This window comes from Dryas octopetala, chromosome 5 (assembly GCF_963921425.1).
Source record: "Dryas octopetala chromosome 5, drDryOcto1.1, whole genome shotgun sequence".
Lineage (NCBI taxonomy): Eukaryota > Viridiplantae > Streptophyta > Magnoliopsida > Rosales > Rosaceae > Dryas > Dryas octopetala.
In genome coordinates this window covers 9,123,999-9,142,620 of record NC_141370.1, presented here as the reverse complement: position 1 = coordinate 9,142,620, position 18,622 = coordinate 9,123,999, and the positions used below count along the sequence as shown (strand labels likewise).

At 37.5% G+C, this 18,622-nt stretch overlaps 1 protein-coding gene across 3 annotated transcripts; it reads right to left on the bottom strand.

Moving 5' to 3' along the window:
* Positions 1-830: 830 nt before the first annotated feature.
* On the bottom strand, positions 831-13,525 carry LOC147284059 (signal responsive 1). 3 transcript variants are annotated; one of them, XM_086243058.1, is made up of 13 exons: positions 13,221-13,525; positions 11,910-12,029; positions 10,872-10,987; positions 8,778-8,866; positions 8,453-8,495; positions 7,070-7,352; positions 6,754-6,867; positions 6,305-6,627; positions 4,791-5,360; positions 3,924-4,615; positions 2,821-3,400; positions 2,351-2,674; positions 831-1,471 (listed from the first exon to the last, which is right to left on the bottom strand). In XM_086243058.1, exons 1-13 carry the CDS (start codon positions 13,258-13,260, stop codon positions 1,355-1,357), a joined length of 3,411 nt encoding a protein of 1,136 aa, XP_086099184.1. In that variant the 5' UTR covers positions 13,261-13,525; the 3' UTR covers positions 831-1,354. The 3 variants fall into 3 exon arrangements, with proteins under 3 accessions (XP_086099184.1, XP_086099185.1, XP_086099186.1); XM_086243059.1 differs by having other exon boundaries at positions 4,791-5,357; XM_086243060.1 differs by having other exon boundaries at positions 13,233-13,525.
* Positions 13,526-18,622: the final 5,097 nt, after the last annotated feature.

The window sequence follows — 18,622 nt, the reverse complement described above, 5'->3', positions numbered from 1 at the left end:
AAGTTCAGATGTGTCTGTGAGTTCGGATGGATCCGCAAATTCGGATGTATCCGCGGGTTCGGATGCATCCGGCCCTTCTAAGCAGTTGTGTGGGTGATTACCCTTTGCTCCATGCTTAATGGGTCCTTTGAATTTATGGTGCCTTATGCCTCCGGTCCCTTTATATATCATTGATGAAGATTCCTTGTCTATGGGTTCCCCTAGATTCATATAATCATAGGTCTCATTCTCTGAGTTGTACGACCCTTTTCATTTAGTTCCAAGGGTCCTATGCTTGTCTTATTATTTTCCATGGACCTATTCTAAATAAGAAGGATATGTCTCATCTTGATTCCACAAGCATTACATGTGAATTACATACATGATCCTACAACGGTCCATCGAGTTGGTTCCTTGATCGTCCGTGGCTCTTTGCTCATTTCGCACGGTCTCTTAAATTGCTTTAGATGGATGTAGCTTGCTTTGATAGAAGTTATGGCCCTATGTTATATTTGTCACGGTCCCCCCTTTTTTACACAAATTAGAGGTCTGATACCTTTTGTCACTTCTTTATGGACCTTGCACTTGAAATAAGGAGCAAGTCTCTTAGTTATTTTATGGGTCCTTCCTTATTTACTCTTGGTCCTTACAATTGTAAAACCATGGTCCCACACTACACTTGTTTGCATGGATGAGGGATAATATAGAGTGAGGGATAATATAGAGCGTGTTTTAGTGGGTTTAGCATTTTTAGAGGGTTGAGTAGAGAATGATGTTGGGTATAAATGTAAGTGAGTTGTTTTATTTTATTTTTATTAAATTATGTCTTTTTTAGTCAAATAGCATTAGAGTAGAATTGAAAATTGTATTTTCATTAAAATATTGGAGCTAAAAATAAATTTGTTGGGTCCAAATATCAACACTCTAAATACAACAAAGCTTTGGTTAAAGCATTGCTACTCGCTCTCCCCAAAAAGTTGCTTGCCCTCCAAAAAAGAGGAGACCATTATGAAAATGTTATTTGCAATCCATCTGAAAGAACAATACTTGGCTCCATCCCTTGAAGACAAAAAAGACATGTTTTAGTGAGATGGGGTTGGAGGAGCTCCTCCTTCTGAGGATAGAGCCAAGTATTCTTCCCTTTACGCTTCCATTTATTAAGCACCCCTCTTTTTAAACACATACAACAGCATTACGCCAACATGCTTTTAGACAAATGGTTAAAAGAATTGGCAGGTATATTACACGAGAATTTTTCTTAATGGCAATGCATGTATTGATACTAATCTAGTCAACTGACGTCATACCAAAGAAAGAATCTAGTACAACTGATGCACAACAGAATTTACAAGAGGATAGGGTGAACCAGAGATCACTATGAAGCTGCTGTAGGCATGAAAATGTCTTCATCCAACAATGCTTCAATATCTATAAGGTCATCATCAATATCAGTACTCCCTTCTGCACTATTCAGAACACTATCATACACCACCTGCAACATCAGTGAAATCAGAGAGTTCATTCAACAAGAACCCAATCAGACGAATTAAGTAAAATATCCCAAGGTACCATTTGAAGACTAGCACCCTGATGTCAACTGCATATTTACAGTTGCACAATTATAATGAGTTTTTGCATCCCATGAATTATGGCTTTTTTGTTTATACAAAAATTCTTAAACTAAGGGAGCAAAGTATCATAACTAAATATTATAAATAGACATGTACATATTTCATTTATAGCTTCATCATTCCCTAACATATATAAAAAAAACAGGGGTCACTAAGAAATTCTAATTATATATTCTTTGGTTATAACTCAACCTAAAACATGCACATTGGGTCATCCACTCTATGAATGAGAACCAAGCTGAAGTCAAGCCATGAGGAAATGCCCTAAGCTATGCCTAATGGCCTTATATAGACTCTCACTTGGGAATAGGTAAGAGATTTTTTTTTCTATGTTGGGTAAGTGCAAGCATGAGAAAGGAAGGGTGTGTATTCCATTCCCATGAATATCCAAAACCCACAAAATGGGGGTTTTGTATTTCTAGAGGACAAGGTGAGTTTCTCCATCTCATTCCCTTTTTATAACTTCACAATAAGTGATAACAACTATACCCTTATATTTATGCTTCCAGAAATAAAAATTTCATTAGTGTCCTGATAATGCCATTTCCATACCCAACATTTCCAAGCATTGGAATGAGACGCCTCTCATTCCCTCGCAATGGAAATCGCGAAACTAACACTACCTAAAAGTGTTTATCCATACTCTTCAGTGTACCACATTTCCATGGACACAAACCACCAGCACAAAAATAAATGTTTTAAACGCCAAAGAGCAGGGAAGAGGAGAGGCTCTTCTTTACCTTGGTTTCCTGAATCTCAGTGACAACATTTAGCAGCCGACGGTATTGATCTCTTGCTTCAGGATATTGAACCATGGACTTCACCCTAGCAAGTGCCTTTTGCAACCTTTTCTCAGTTTGCTTCCTTCCTTCTTTCAGTATATCATCATCATCATCCTTTGAGGATGAAACTTGCATGCTGGGCCCCTCTGTAAGTTGTTCTGGCTTGAACCCACGCAAACCACTTCCTTTTCGTCTCCAACGCAAAATAATCTTCTCTACAATTCCTACGGACCAGACTATCTTTCTAAAGCTTTTCCTCACCTGGTGGCCTCTTACATGGGCCTTTTATCAAGAAAGGTGGAAGTTAAAATTGAAGATAAGGGTTTGAGTAAGGAACAATGCTTATGGAAGAATTTAGGGAAGATAAAATGCCTGAAAAATCAAACAGCAGCAAAAATCTTATTAACAAGAGAATCATGAAAATGTACCTGAATTTTGACAATCCTTTGCCGGATTATCAAAAATTCTTTTCTACCCTTCCAACTACGGAACTTATTTTGTATTCGTACTGCAGCAGCATCCACATGCTCATCACGTTTCCCTGGCTTCTGTGACTTAACTGCAATAAGTGATAGTGCACGTTCATCTGAAATTCCAAATTTATCGCCACCATACTCTTTCAACTGCTTCCTTTGGAAAGATTGTACCCTGAACACTTGATGAATACGAGCAGCAGCTTGGGTAGCATTACAGACAGCAGTTAAAGAATCCCTCAGGGAAATCCCATCTGTTAAATCCCCATCCCTGATAGGAGATGCAATTCGTTCTGAAACTGTCTGTACTGCTTTTGCTCCCAAAATCTCTGCAGAATTGCCTTCCTTGATATCCAAATTAAGAGATGAAAGGTGGGCACTCAAAGCAGCTTCTGCAAGATAGCCAGCAATTCCTTTGTGTCCCTGTGCAGATGCTAGGTCCGCAGGTGTTTTTCCTGTAGGAGATTTGGTACTTGGGTCTGTTAATGCTCCGGGAGCTGCGCCAAGAGAGATGAGAGAAGCAACTGTGCGCTCTCTGATATTATTTAAAAAAAAAAAAAAGAAACAAAAAAGGAGAAAATTAGACAAAACTAAACAAGAATGAAGATCTAATGAAAGATTCTGAGAGCTGTCCTATTTGAGCAGTTCTGGAATAACGATCGGAACCAGATAAAAAGTAAATGCATTCTCTTGATCCATGGCTAAGGCTTTCATGGAAAAGGATGGTTTTCTTCTGAAAAAACCTTACCCTCTTCTCTCCCTGGGGTACTTACTGCATAGTTTACTACACTTTTAATAGCCTCGTCGGGCCTCTTCTTCCTACAATAGCTTTGCACATTCTTTTTTTTTTTTTTTTTTTTTTTCATTCATACACATTTTTTTAAGTCAGTAAACTGTTACAGTTTCTTTATCAAAAAGATGTTACAGTTTATGGTAAAACAGCAGGCTATGAAATGTTATCTTGCATTCCGGAAGAAGGATAATAGAGAAAAATATAGAAATGAGTACATACCACAACCAAACATCAAAAACAAGAAAGAATTTTTTTAGCTGCTCACCTGCCACAAAAAGCTGCCCAATGAAGTGCGGTCCATCCATTCACATCACGGAAATTGACGCTGACTCCGGCAGTTATTGTGGGTAGTAAGACCCAATCATAGCCAAGAGCAGCTCCAAAATGTAGCACACCTTGGCCACCCTCATCTAGTACACTAGGGCCTTTTCCACCAACAGCCAGCTTCTGCAAGAGCCATACATGCAACTTCTCTTTAAGTAGCTGTTGAAGCAACTGCTCCTCTACTCTCTCCATGGAGAAGTCCTCGTCTGACGTAAGCTTTAGCATCCTGTCCCATTCATCATTGTCATTTTTCAGCAATGAACCAATTTTACTGCTCAACTCAGAATTCTCTGCTACACTGCAGGGATCAACATTTGGAGAAGTAGAGCTTAGAGACAATAATTTTCCAAAGCGCATATTAAGTATTTCATTTGTGCAGCCACTGTAATCATCTTTAGCATCAACATCTTGAATTTGGGTGACTCGGTATTCAAATTCCCTCACTTCACTACACGCTAGCCTATTGGAACATGTCACATAGAAAGGAACCCTCCCGGCCTTATGTGCGGGTGTATAACAACGAAGAACACCATCTGCTATAAGCTCAGCAGGAACTTCAACTTCCCCAAACATACATGACCACTTACAACTTTCTTCTTGTTGACTCTTCAAGAATCTTCCGGTGATCAAAACCTGTAAAAAATGAGGAATACATGAGAAAATATCTCGGTACTTGAGAAACTAGAATATAACTCTGACACGAGAGAACAACACTCTTTAAATCCCTCCGTTGTTTCCCAAGATCAGATGATATATTCAAAGATTAAGATGATATAATAGTAGGGCGTATGGAAGATTAAGATGATACCTTGATTTCAGAGTTTTCATATGCCCAGTTTGGTGAGAAATCAACAATGCTAAAGAGCTGGTCCTGGGAAAGAGAAGGCCCCAGCATGTAGCTATCCAAGCGTACTTGCAGGGGAACACTGGACTCATCAACGCCATTCTCACTTTCAACAGTATCCCAGTAGGCCCCAGAACTGGACTGCATTTGTGGCTCATCCACATCTCCAAGTTCTTTACTCATCCATCGGTTGAAACTGTCAAGCTTCTTCAAGCCTTCAGTGGATGAGCCATCCAACAAAGGCTTCATAGCAGAAGCGTGATGGGCTTTTCCCTCAATGGCCTCATTTCTCTTTGAAATGGACTTTAGATAATATTCATGCTCAGTGTTTGAAAGCTGTACTTGAAGGTCATTTTGCAAAGAATAATTATTTTGTTTGTCAGAATCCATATGGTAAGGCCCCAGGGAATTGAGTAAATCAGCAGCATCATTTCCTTCATGGACCCTAGTAGTTACATCATATCCTGTATTTGAATGCAAGTTCTGATCCATAGGCCAGTTAGATGAGCATGACGAGTTGCCTTCTGCAGTCTGCTGGCAAGTCAAACAAAACCGTGAACACAAATAGATTAATTTGAAGAGGAAAGAACAACCCATAAAGGGGAGCGCAAATAAACCTCCAGCAGGTGTGCCGGAGTGATGTAGAGGAACCCAAATAGCACTCCCCTCCATAAACTGTGGTATTCTTAGTATGCTTAATGGAAAATGATAGGACATTCATATAAATTAATAAATAAACTATTTAAATTCCAGTAACAAACTATGTAATTTATAAATAAATTATCAATATATGGCAACAATAACCACCACCCAAAAGTTTTCCAATGCAAAAGATGAGCATGTTGAAGACTTCAACTATGTTGAACCATCGCATTAGCCAACTGCATGATTAAATGACTCACAAAACGGAAAGGATGACCAGATAACCTATATATGGTGATAATTTAAGTGCTATCAAAGCTCCCAACATTATCCTTACATAAATTACATTGATCATTTTCATCAAAATAAATTTCATCATAGCATGTTCTAGATATCCAGCAATATAAGAAACAGTTTAAGAAAAAAAAAAAATGCAACTAATATCTCAAAAATTGTTAGAACCGTTGGAAACAATAAGACATCAAATATTTGTCAAACTCCTTGCTTAGGTTTGACAGTTTGAATAATTTGATTACCCATAACCAGATTCAGTATAACTAGCTTCCATGACATTTAATAGTGTCACTGTAAATGAATTCTAAGATTACGTAACTACTGTTGGGAAAACATCTTTTGTGAGGAAGTCATATACACCAGATTCCATAACCATACTACATCCATGTTCCCCCAGAATCCACTTGTAAATGGAACACCAGATTCCCATAAGTATCTACCATCCTTGAAAATTATCACACAAGAGTTTGTAATTTCATGGCCCTAGAATTAACATATTTGATGCCAGCAGCACTAAATGTGTAATATAAAATGCTCTTTACCTGCCAAGCTTGTTGGACCTTTGGTTTACTCCCATACACCAGCTTTTTATCAAAACTGTCTGTGAAAAGGTGAGCTGTCTCGTTTTCTTGCTTAGAGATGATTCCCATTGCATCAGATTGTGTTGCTGAAAATGATGGCTGAAAAGGAAAAGATTGGATGCCAGTAGCGCTATTTTCCAAGGCCTTCTCCCATAATGGGAAGTCAAGATTTTTCCTGGGCTCATAGGTCACTCCAGCATCATTACCATCTTCACTCTTATATGCTTGAGTAAGTGAGCTAAAATCCACCCCAGGAATGGCCGACAATTTTTCTTGATACTCATCTGTTGTCAATAATTTTACCATGAAGTTGGTATGCCATATAATTCAACAAATATTATCAATTTAAAAGCACTCATGTATTGAGAAAGACAACATAGGTTTAGAAAAATATAAGGAAACAAGTTTACTTGAAAACGACATGGGATAGAACGCATCAGAGAATCCCGCATTGATCTTCTCAGCCATAGGCTGTTGTGGTTCAAGAAAAGGGTGGAACCGAGAACTTGCTTGGTGATTATATGCTGAATCATATATTATGTTAAGTTAAAATAATGATAAATACAAGAAAAATATAGAAGGTAAAGCTGGAAAATGAGTAATCAAGGGGAGCAATCTAAGAGTTTAGTTTAACAAATCTTCAAAAATATTTATAAAAAAAAAGAAATTGATGACAATTGACAAACTATGCAAAAAAAAAAAAAAAAATTGCCAAATGTAAAACACCTGATTCAGCATCTTCGTATTCTGATGCCTGAGCACTATTCAAGCTTGTTGTGTCGGTAGCTTGTGAACGCATTTGGAAATTATTTGGATTGAAACTAGAAGAAACAGAATTGTCCATCTCAGAATTGGGTGTAGCTTGTGAATGCATTTGGAAATTATTTGGATTGAAACTAGAAGAAACAGAATTGTCCATCTCAGAATTGGGTGCAATATCTTCAGTTTCGTGGGAATAAGGAACAGCTTCTTCAGTCTCTTTAATATGGTTAAAATTTGTCCTATTGCCCTGATCAAGTTATAAAAACAAATGTGAATACACAGAACATGGATATCCATAAGGGAAGTAAAAGGTTAATATATGAAGCTCCTATATTTAAATTAATTTGTATGGTCATGAAGGCCTGTATCACAAAAATGACAACAAGAAATGAACAAGAACCCTATTTTCAAACACCAGATAGCATAAGCATAAGAACTGAATCCATGAATAAGATATTCATTCTCATCATTAAGCTCATGCACTTAGCAGAGTATAATTGTTGAAATCAGGGCCTTGGTCCTTGCCACATCAAATATTTACTTTAAAAATTCAAAGATTGTTCAGGAATCAAGTTTCTCATCATTGAAAACTAAATTCTATTTACAATGGAGTCGGTGGAGCTGCCCCTTGAATTAGTCAGCTAGGTAATCAGTTGAACAAATTTTTTACAGTGGTTCAAATGATAAAATCCTTTGGAATTTACTAATCCTATATATAGATAGATATATATATATATATGCACACATAATTCAATTTCCATAAAATCACCCCTGGAACATATTGTAGATGAAGAACCAACCACTTCAAAATTTCAAAGAAAAGAAAGAAAAAGTTACTTGACTCCTTTTTATTAATGTACCCTCACACTTTTCTCTTCCCTTCATCTATTTTCTTCTTTCTAACAGTCAAGGGATTCACACTAAAAAATTACAAGTCATGGAATTAGGATTGCAAGACGAGGAGTTTCCTTTTAATTATTTCAGATTGATTGGAATATAAGTCGACCAACTTTTATTAACGCCCTTGAGAGGGAACTTCTATTTTTCTTTTTTTGGTGATGCTTTTAGACTAGTGCCTAATTTACTAATACTTTTTCAACATTGATTCAAACATGAATCACAAACATTGAAGCCAAATCAACATAATACATTTCTGGAAGTATGTATAAAGTTCCCAGTTGCTTTGAATGACAAATAATACATATACAATGGATTGGCATAACAATAACTCCTACGATATTTTAAATCCAAACAGAGATCTGAATATGGTAATAATCTAAAGGGTGAAAGAAACTCATGAACTAATTACGAAATCTATACAAATGAAATGATAGCATAAAGCATTACCTTTACTTCCCGGTAGTGGACGAGAACTATGTGCGAGAGTTCCCTGCAGTAGTGATCAAGTAGGTAAGACATGGATACAAAATTTCACAATAACTTGAATAATTAGCATGTGAGACTAAATGTTTACTACGTTTGATTTTCTTCTTCAATTTTTATAAATGTTCAAAATGAGCAGGCAGTCATAGGCATGTTGCATGTGCAAGCTTGCACATATCAACACACCCACAGAGAGAGAGAGCATTGCACACTGCTAAGTGCTAAGACCCGAAAACATAAATCTTTAATAGATTCATTGCATACAAGCTTTTAAAAAACACAAACTTACTCTTCAAGCATCCAATAACTGCGTCTTTGGAAATTTTCATTATCTTCCCCATGGGCATAGTAGCAATGCAACACATCAACACTTCCAGCCTGAAAGAATGTACAATTATTATTCAATATATTTAATTAGAAAACAAAGGAGTTTTCAACAAAATAACTCTTGATGAAAGCTACAAAAAACTTGAGAAAATCAAGCTCCTTCATCCATGCGCACATGCACATGCACATGCACAGAAAAGGGAGGACAGGGAAGGAAGAAAAAAAAAAAAAAAAAGAGGAACTAAAAGACCACTAAGAATGCTCTAAGAACAACCTCATATAACCCCTTTTAGCTGCTTCAAGAAACCTCTGCAGCATAATTCCAAGATTCCAAACGCTGAGTAATCATAAGAAACTGAGCTTTTGCCAGACATTTAATCTTTAATATGTAAATCTTCCCACTACCTAATCAACTTCTAAACCAATTTCTTTCCCCACTGTTTTCCTAAGCAACAATTTTTATTCAGTCAACATTGTCCTGCCTTAGTTTGGAACCAGTGCTCCTTTATACTAAATTAGTTTGGCATAAAATAGCGATGCAAAGTAGCCACAACAAGTTGAGCTTTGAACTGGTGTTGGCTAGGCTGGCTAGATTTTTATTGAGCTGAAGCCTAACACCAACCTCAAGGTTCAGCGCAAGCTTGGCTTGCTGGGAAAGACGATTTTGAACTCAACTCATTTACTTTGATGATCCTATAAATAAGCTGACTTCAATCCCAGGTTTGCCCAAGACCATCAAGAGTACTCACAAGCAGAGCGCTTTGTTTGCATTCCTAACATAAAGTTTTCATTTTACACCGAATTCCTAAAGAATATAATCTCATCCACCCTTGTATACTTTGAAGCCACAATTTTGTTTCCCTAGGCCTTAGCCCACCACATCAAATTTTAGGTACAGTCAACATGTCAGTTTGTCCCACATTGATTTTATACCAAAGCTCTTCCGTCCTATGTCGGTTTGTTATCAATGCTTTCCATTTATGTCAAATTTCTTAGCTCATAGTAGGTGTGCATGGTTCGAAAAACTGAACCACAAAAGCATAACCATAACCAAACCAACATTTTCGAAATGGCCAATTCGAGAACCAAAACCAAATCAAGCCTGGCCCAAGCCAACTGGTTTGGTTAACCGAAAATATCGGTTCGGTTGGTTCGGTTGGTTCAATTATCCAGAAACCGGATAACAACTGGTATACCCTAAACCTCATATCATATAGGACCTATACCCTTTACCTTATCTCATATACTTACATACCCTATACTAGTATACTCTATACTAATTACCTATACTATTATACTATATACCCGAAATCATATACCTTTAACTATAATTGTTTTAATATATATATATACCCTAGTGGTATAGTATATAATTATATATACAAACTATAAATAATAGACTAATCCTATAAAGAATAAACTATACTATAAACATATACTATAAACCTATAAACTATACTATAAACTATAATAAACATATATAAACTATAATAGGATTTGGTTTACTCTAATAATAGGTATTAAAACCATATAGTATAAACTTATAAATTTATAAATTATATAGTAGTATAAACTATATACTAAATAAACTATAAACTATAAATTATAAACTATAATAAACATATACAAACATATATAAACTGTAATAAGAAATTTGGTTTACTCTATAATAGGTATTAAAATCACATATAAACCAATTAATATATAAAAATGAATATATATATATATATATTATAAGTGGTGGTCCGGTTCGGTTAAACTGAAAATTTCAATATTAAAAACCAAAACCAAACCACTCATCATCAGTTGGTTCGGTTTGTTATCCGAAAATGAAAAAAACCAAAACAAACCAATCCGATCAGTTTGGTTCGGTTCGAAACTCGGTTTTTCGGTATTTTTGCACACCCCTAGCTCATAGAATATAATGTTACAGAAGATAAAGTTACCAGAACATAGCTGCATGGTTAAATATGTTTCAATCAAATTTGACACTCAATTTGTTATAATATATCCATCTGTGGTACGTAAAACCTATAACATAACCTTTGATCCTTACCTTGAGCCTCTCATGGGCTTCCTTCACTGTCTTTCCATCTTTTTTCTTCCTCCAGTTATGGCCATCTTTTCTGAAATATCTCAGCACCTTCCGATCAAAAAGAAAAAGAGATCCACCTAAAACAAATGATGAGTGTCAAGCCAAAGTAGGTTTTCATATATACCTATATAAAATTCAAAATAATACAATCAAAACAAGGTGCATACACATCTCATAATCTCATAGAATTTAAAACTTGCAATGATATATGCAAAGTAAATGCACTTAGAACTTCATGTAATGTTATTATATATGACCTGAAAAATGAAAATTTTGAGTCCTATATGTTCAAAAATCAATGCCAGTAACACCCAACATGAATCAAACAAAAAAAATATAAAACACCACAACTCCCATGTCAGAGGGCAATGTAAAAAGATAAGGTTAACTGACTCAATTGCTTCTTGACACAAATACTAACTGACATAAAATTTCCTCCTCTTAATAAGATAATCACTAGTCAAAACCTTATGAGGAGAAGTTTCTATACACATCCCAAAACAATTATTTGGAGAATGATGCACAAAGCAAAATAAACTTAAAAAAGGTGTGCTTTAGAATGTTATAGCAAATTGATTTTTACAAAATAAAAAACTACAAAGCCTGTCCCACACTTTATCAGTGTGACAAACATGTAAATATAGTGCATTCAAGAGGTGACTACCATGCAATTTCTACATAATAATCCGTCCTGTTGGTTGACAATTTTTACAGATTGCTATCACATATACCAGTTGAAATGCAAGCTTAACTACAATCGTTTCTGAAGGTAAAGGGGTGAGGAAGGTGGGACCAAGAGCATGCCTTCCATGAAAACATTTGAGTAAATTGAAACAAGTACCCAAATTTGTGAAAGCCCTTTCTAAAGTCCCAGGAGGACAAAGAAATTAATTTAGAAAAACCAAGCCAAAATTGTTATAAAGTAATACTTCATCATCTGGCAGAAGGAAATTCTATAAATATATTATCGACAAATCCAATGCAGCTGAAAAATCATACCCGGTGGCATAATTGCAGGCTCTGGAGCAATACGAAATTTGTTATAATTTCGAAGTATTTCACATATTTCAGCCGGGCGTAGCCATCGATGTTTAGCTTCTAAGAGAATTTGATCAATATCTGCATCCAATCATATCAAAATTAATTAATCTCCATAGAAATGAGATAAACAAACCACTAACTTAGTTCTAAAATGCTTCATTCATCCACATAACGAAACTATGAGAGAGTCAAGTAAGAGAGTCAATGATTATAGACAAATTTAAAGCTAAAAGAGAAAGATAATTTACAAGATGAACTCCTCCTGACCTAAAGGTACTACGAATTGAGAACAACTTGTAATGGCAATGACTAAACTGTACTTATACGGGAACCATTCCATAATTAGAATGAACATCAAAGCTTAAAGTATTTTTTGGATCAACCATCCCGTTGCGTCAGAAATGGCTAACAAAGCTTCTCTGATTTGACTATGAGATCAATTATAAAAGAGGTCCTGGCAATAGGGTTGTTGATTGATTTTCCAGAATGAATGAAGATCAAAGAGAGTGTCCAGCTATTACCACTGTGATTCAAGATTGGCCTAAGAAGTGGCTATAAGGAGCTCATTCCCAAGTTAATGATCATTGAGGAAGTTGTTCTTAAGTATACATTCAGCAATGAATACTACTGAGGCACGAAGGAAAATTTGCAATGGCTGCCAAGGAGACTTGAGGTCCATAATAATGGTCGCAGTCACTCTACAATGCAAAGAGGCTGTAAAAAGGCCACACAGTACTTATATTGGCTAGGAATAAAGCAAGACACTTATTTTGAGAGCTTCCAAAAGCCACAGAGTTCACCAAATATTGCCATCTCTAGCTTTGAGACTACTTGAGTCATTCCTATACAACTATCAAGGTTGCCCAATTATTCATAGCCAACGTCTGGATGAAATTCCTTCCATCATTGTGACTGACAGAGAAGGTTTCTTCAACCTATTTTGGCAAGAATTATTCAAATAAACTAGGCACCAAGCTCCACATGAGTATTGCTTAACACCCTCAAACATATGGCCAAACAGAGAGGGTGAATAACTACCTGGAAACCTATCTCAGGGGAAAAAAAAAAAAAAAAAAAACTATAAATCAAGAATATTTTACCAGTGAATCTCATTTTTATGAGAAATTAAAGTAACAAAGAAACACCAGAATTCAACTTGGATCAAAATATTCATATAGACAAGTAACACAAGAAATGAATCACAAAAACCATAAGTCAATCTTAAAATTTAAAAAAAAAAAAAAAACTATAGAAAAGCATCAAACTGACCCAATTGATTACCAAGACCGTAGCGCTTGTTCTCCGCCATGAACTCGTTGTGGGTTGTAATCACTGTAATACCAGAAAACCAAACTGTATAACTCACACAGTCATAGCCAACAAGTATATCCAGTTCACTGCTGTTTGATCTGAAATGGGTGGTAACAAAGTAGTGCTTTGGGTAGTGGAGGCGTGTGATGAAGACTGCACAAGAAAGTGAGAAAATTTGCGCGTGTTGGGAATAAAAGGAAGGTTAGAAAGATAGTTCTTCGAAGGCAAAGAGCGAAGGAAGGTTCTGAGGAAGGTGGAAGTGCAGCCCAAATGAAAAGCAATTCAGACAGTAACCATCTGACTCGCTGACTTATATAATTTGGCAGTCTTGGCCCACTTATTTTGACGTCAATCCTGAATTTTATTTCGTCCGATCACAGATTTTTTTTTTTTTTTTTTTTGAGAAATTTTTTAAGGGTTAATTGGTTAAATATAAAAATATTCTACGAAATTTACACTAATTCTCAATTTGATTTATTAACTATAAAAAGTGTCAATTTAATCCATAAATTTTTCAAGTTGTATCAAAACAGTACAAACGTTAATTTTCGAAGATTAACGGAATTACTTATATAAAAATGTAATGAATAAATTGAAATGTTCCTGAAAATGTGGTCACTTGTTGTGCACATGACCAGTTTTCGTTAAATTTTTCAATGAAATTTAATGTTTATACTATTTTGATACAACTTGAAAAGTTTATAGACCAATTTGACATTTTTTATAGTTAATAAACCAAATTAAAATTCATTATAAAGTTCATAGACTATTTTTAAAATATGATACATACTTTAGAGTTAATCATATTTCAAAACACATATTTAGGGTTGTTGATGAAGGATACTTATTAATAACTTATATTAGTTATAGTGTATCGATTACACCCATTAATTTTTCTCAGTTTTTAATTAGTTTAGAGATATACATTTTCTTCTTATTTATGTATATACATACATTATTTATTTTATGCTCTCCAATGAGCATCAGCCTCTAATTAGTTAAGAGATACATTTTCTTCTTATTTATGTATATATATATATACATATATATATGGTATAAATTCAATTTAGACACATAACTATATAAGCTATTTCAACGGGGTCCATGAACTTTAAAATATTTCAAATATACACCCGATCTATTATCTAAATTGAAAAATGAATTTATGTTCATTAATTCGTTGAGAGATCAGTTAAATGACAGCTTGACTTTTGCTGACCAGGATTAATTGGCAACGTGGCGCTATCTCAGCAAACATTTTCCGCCAAATGAGCGACACGGGCCCACAATTTAATAATAATAGAGAGAGAGAGTTTGTGGGCCCGTGTCAGGGGTTAGGTGGACCCATGTCGCTCATTTTCCGCCAAATGAGTGACACAGGTCCACCTAACCCCTGACACGGGTCCACAAACTCATCATCTATTTCTCGCTCGTTGAACACAAGTGAGAGATTTATATTCGAATTTGGGGAAAAACATGATGTTTTTTAGAGACTAAATGGTCAGGAGAGCGTTCGACGAGCGGGAAAGAGGTGATGGGTGTGTGGGCTCGTGTCAAGTGGACATGTGTTGCTCATTTGGCGGGAAATGTATGCTGAGTTGGTGTCACGTCGCCAATTAATCCCCGTTAGCAAAAAGCAAGCTGACATTTAACTGATCTCTCAATAACTTGATGGATGAAATTTCATTTTTCAATTTACATAATAAATCAGGTGTATATTTGAAATATTTGAAAGTTCGTGGACCTCGTTAAAATAGCATATATAGTTATGTGTCTAAATTGAATTTATGCCTATATATATACTACAATAATTTTCCCATAGTTTTGTTTAATCAGATTGAATTTATGAAGAGGTTATTAAAAAAATACAAATATCACTTTGTATATAATTTTTTAATATTAGAAATCCTTTTAAATCTATAGTGAGGAGGGTGGAGAATTATTAGCTTTGATATATCATGATTTACACTCTAAAATCCATGAAAGTTCATCATTTAATAAATTTCTCAAAAGTTAATGGCTTTCAATACAATTCTTTGAAAGTAATACTATAGACTTTCAATACAACTTTTTGAAAATAACATAGTACTTCGAATCAACTAACTTAGAAATTATTTAGTTATTTAACTGTGATAAAAAAAAATAGATGAACATTGTTTTAAATAAAAGCATATAAATAGTTGTTTTTATGATCAAATACCAAATAACTTCTGATTTTGGAGTTTTTTTATAAAGGTGATTTTTAAAGTGGGACCTAAAATATGAACAGTTTGGATTAGGGCTGCCATTTGGTTTTGTTTTTGACCGAACCAACCAACTACCGATAGAATTTTTTTGGTTTGATATACTGATTTTCACAATTCGAAAATCAGAAATCAGAAACCGAAAAAATCCGAAAAAAGTTAGTTTGGTTTTGGTAAAAACCGACCGATTACTGAAAATTATTACTAAAAAAAACCGAATTGATTATTACTGAAAAAATTGAAATATATACTGAAAAAAAAACTAGAACAATTACTGTTTGTGGATAAATCCACATGGATTCAATGGCCAATCACAGACCAACACGTGGCACACCAAGTCCCATTTTTGCTCAGACTCTTTGATGGTCAACTTGGTCAGACCCAGCCATCTGTGTCATCATCTTAGCTCAGCAAATGCCAACAACATGTACATCTGAGATCGGCTCTTACCTCCGGGTTACCCATGTCCGATCCGAACCGACATTGAGATCCACCAGGAATTCGAGAGATTATCTTTTTCGAACACCATCAGTTCGGCTCAGATCTGGAGATCATCTTTCTCCAGTCACATCTCAACCATTGGTTCGGCTCGGCCCGGACCAATGACCGATCACGATCAGACGTGCTTCGACAATCTTGTCAGCACCTGATCATCTCAACCATTGGTTCGGCTCGGCCCGGCCCAATGACCGATCACGATCAGACGTGCTTCGACAATCTTGTCAGCACCTGATCATCTCAACCATTGGTTCGGCTCGGCTCGGCCCGGACCAATGACCGATCACGATCAGACGTGCTTCGACAATCTTGTCAGCACCTGATCATCTCAACCATTGGTTCGGCTCGGCTCGGCCCGGACCAATGACCGATCACGATCAGACGTGCTTCGACAATCTTGTCAGCACCTGATCATCTCAACCATTGGTTCGGCTCGGCCCGGACCAATGACCGATCACGATCAGACGTGCTTCGACAATCTTGTCAGCACCTGATCATCTCAACCATTGGTTCGGCTCGGCCCGGACCAATGACCGATCACGATCAGACGTGCTTCGACAATCTTGTCAGCACCTGATCATCTCAACCATTGGTTCGGCTCGGCCCGGACCAATGACCGATCACGATCAGACGTGCTTCGACAATCTTGTCACCACCTGATCATCTCAACCATTGGTTCGGCTCGGCCCGGCCCAATGACCGATCACGATCAGACGTGCTTCGACAATCTTGTCAGCACCTGATCATCTCAACCATTGGTTCGGCTCGGCTCGGCCCGGACCAATGACCGATCACGATCAGACGTGCTTCGACAATCTTGTCAGCACCTGATCATCTCAACCATTGGTTCGGCTCGGCCCGGACCAATGACCGATCACGATCAGACGTGCTTCGACAATCTTGTCAGCACCTGATCATCTCAACCATTGGTTCGGCTCGGCCCGGACCAATGACCGATCACGATCAGACGTGCTTCGACAATCTTGTCAGCACCTGATCATCTCAACCATTGGTTCGGCTCGGCCCGGACCAATGACCGATCACGATCAGACGTGCTTCGACAATCTTGTCACCACCTGATCATCTCAACCATTGGTTCGGCTCGGCCCGGCCCAATGACCGATCACGATCAGACGTGCTTCGACAATCTTGTCAGCACCTGATCATCTCAACCATTGGTTCGGCTCGGCCCGGACCAATGACCGATCACGATCAGACGTGCTTCGACAATCTTGTCACCACCTGATCATCTCAACCATTGGTTCGGCTCGGCCCGGCCCAATGACCGATCACGATCAGACGTGCTTCGACAATCTTGTCACCACCTGATCATCTCAACCATTGGTTCGGCTCGGCCCGGACCAATGATCGATCACGATCAGACGTGGATCTCTCCACATCACCACATCAACTCAGTCCATTCCATTCCCAGTTCGGATCGGCTCGGCTTTGGTGATCGTCATCTCAAAACCTAGTTGCGGCCGGATTTCACTTGAGGGGATCACTGCACTACCCACCTGATCGGCTTGGCCGACTTGTCTAAATCCGATCCGATCACACATGGGTTTCACGTCTACACGTGAGGACATATGTTCGGATCGGCTCGGCCTCCCACCGCCATCCTAAAGAAGATCACGTTGGGACGAACCGCCATACTCAAGTGCACCTGACGTGACTCTCTGACAGATAAGACATTCCAGCTCACAGCCATGACTATTGGAGCATTCCACCTGATCTTCCATCCTTGCATTCAATGCAGCATTGAATGCAAAGGAGGTGAGTAGCTTTGCATGCTACTAGTTATGACCGAACGCGTGGATCTCTCTCAGCCACTCAATCACATGCAGGTAACTTACTCTCCACACCTTCCCTTGTCTATATAAACCAACTTATATGCACAAAGCCAGAATCCCCATCCACCCAGCCATCACAAAGCAAACACTTGCACAAACTTTGGCTTACCAAAAACACACTTGGACTTGCTGAGAATAAACCCAGAACATTTGCCTTGTTCTTCCCATTCTCCCAAGTTCATCACATGTTCTTCCTCACTTCCATTCAAACACCATCAAACACACATCACTGACTTCATCATCGGAGCGTGTTTGGCTGGTACCACACCGGTCCATCTCCTTTGATCTTGTGTTTGTCTACAGGAAGATCTCAATCAACATCCACGTCATCATCCGGCAAGGCTTCTGATCAGCCAAGTCATCACCCCTAAGTTGTTGTAACTTTCTTACGGAAATTTGCATCAACAGATTGGCGCCGTCTGTGGGAAGATCGACTTCAGCCGTTGTGTTCATCACCACAAGTGCTAAGCTCTTCCTTCACACAGAGTCATCATGACTACCATCTTTCGCGACAGTAGCTCTTCCTCAGGAGGATCCCAGAATGATGAACAACATCAGCCTGAGACACCTGAAAAGACGAGAAGGGCCAATCCCTCTGGAAGAGCTGGGATCAGCAATGACCCAGCCGATCTCAGAGCTACCAATAGGCTCTTGAGAAGGGTAAATCAAGAACAACTTTCTGCTGAGAACGAACTTCTTAGGCAGAACAATGAGCTTTTTACCAAACAGGCAGAACAGACCGCCGAACTGTAACGCCTCCGAGCTC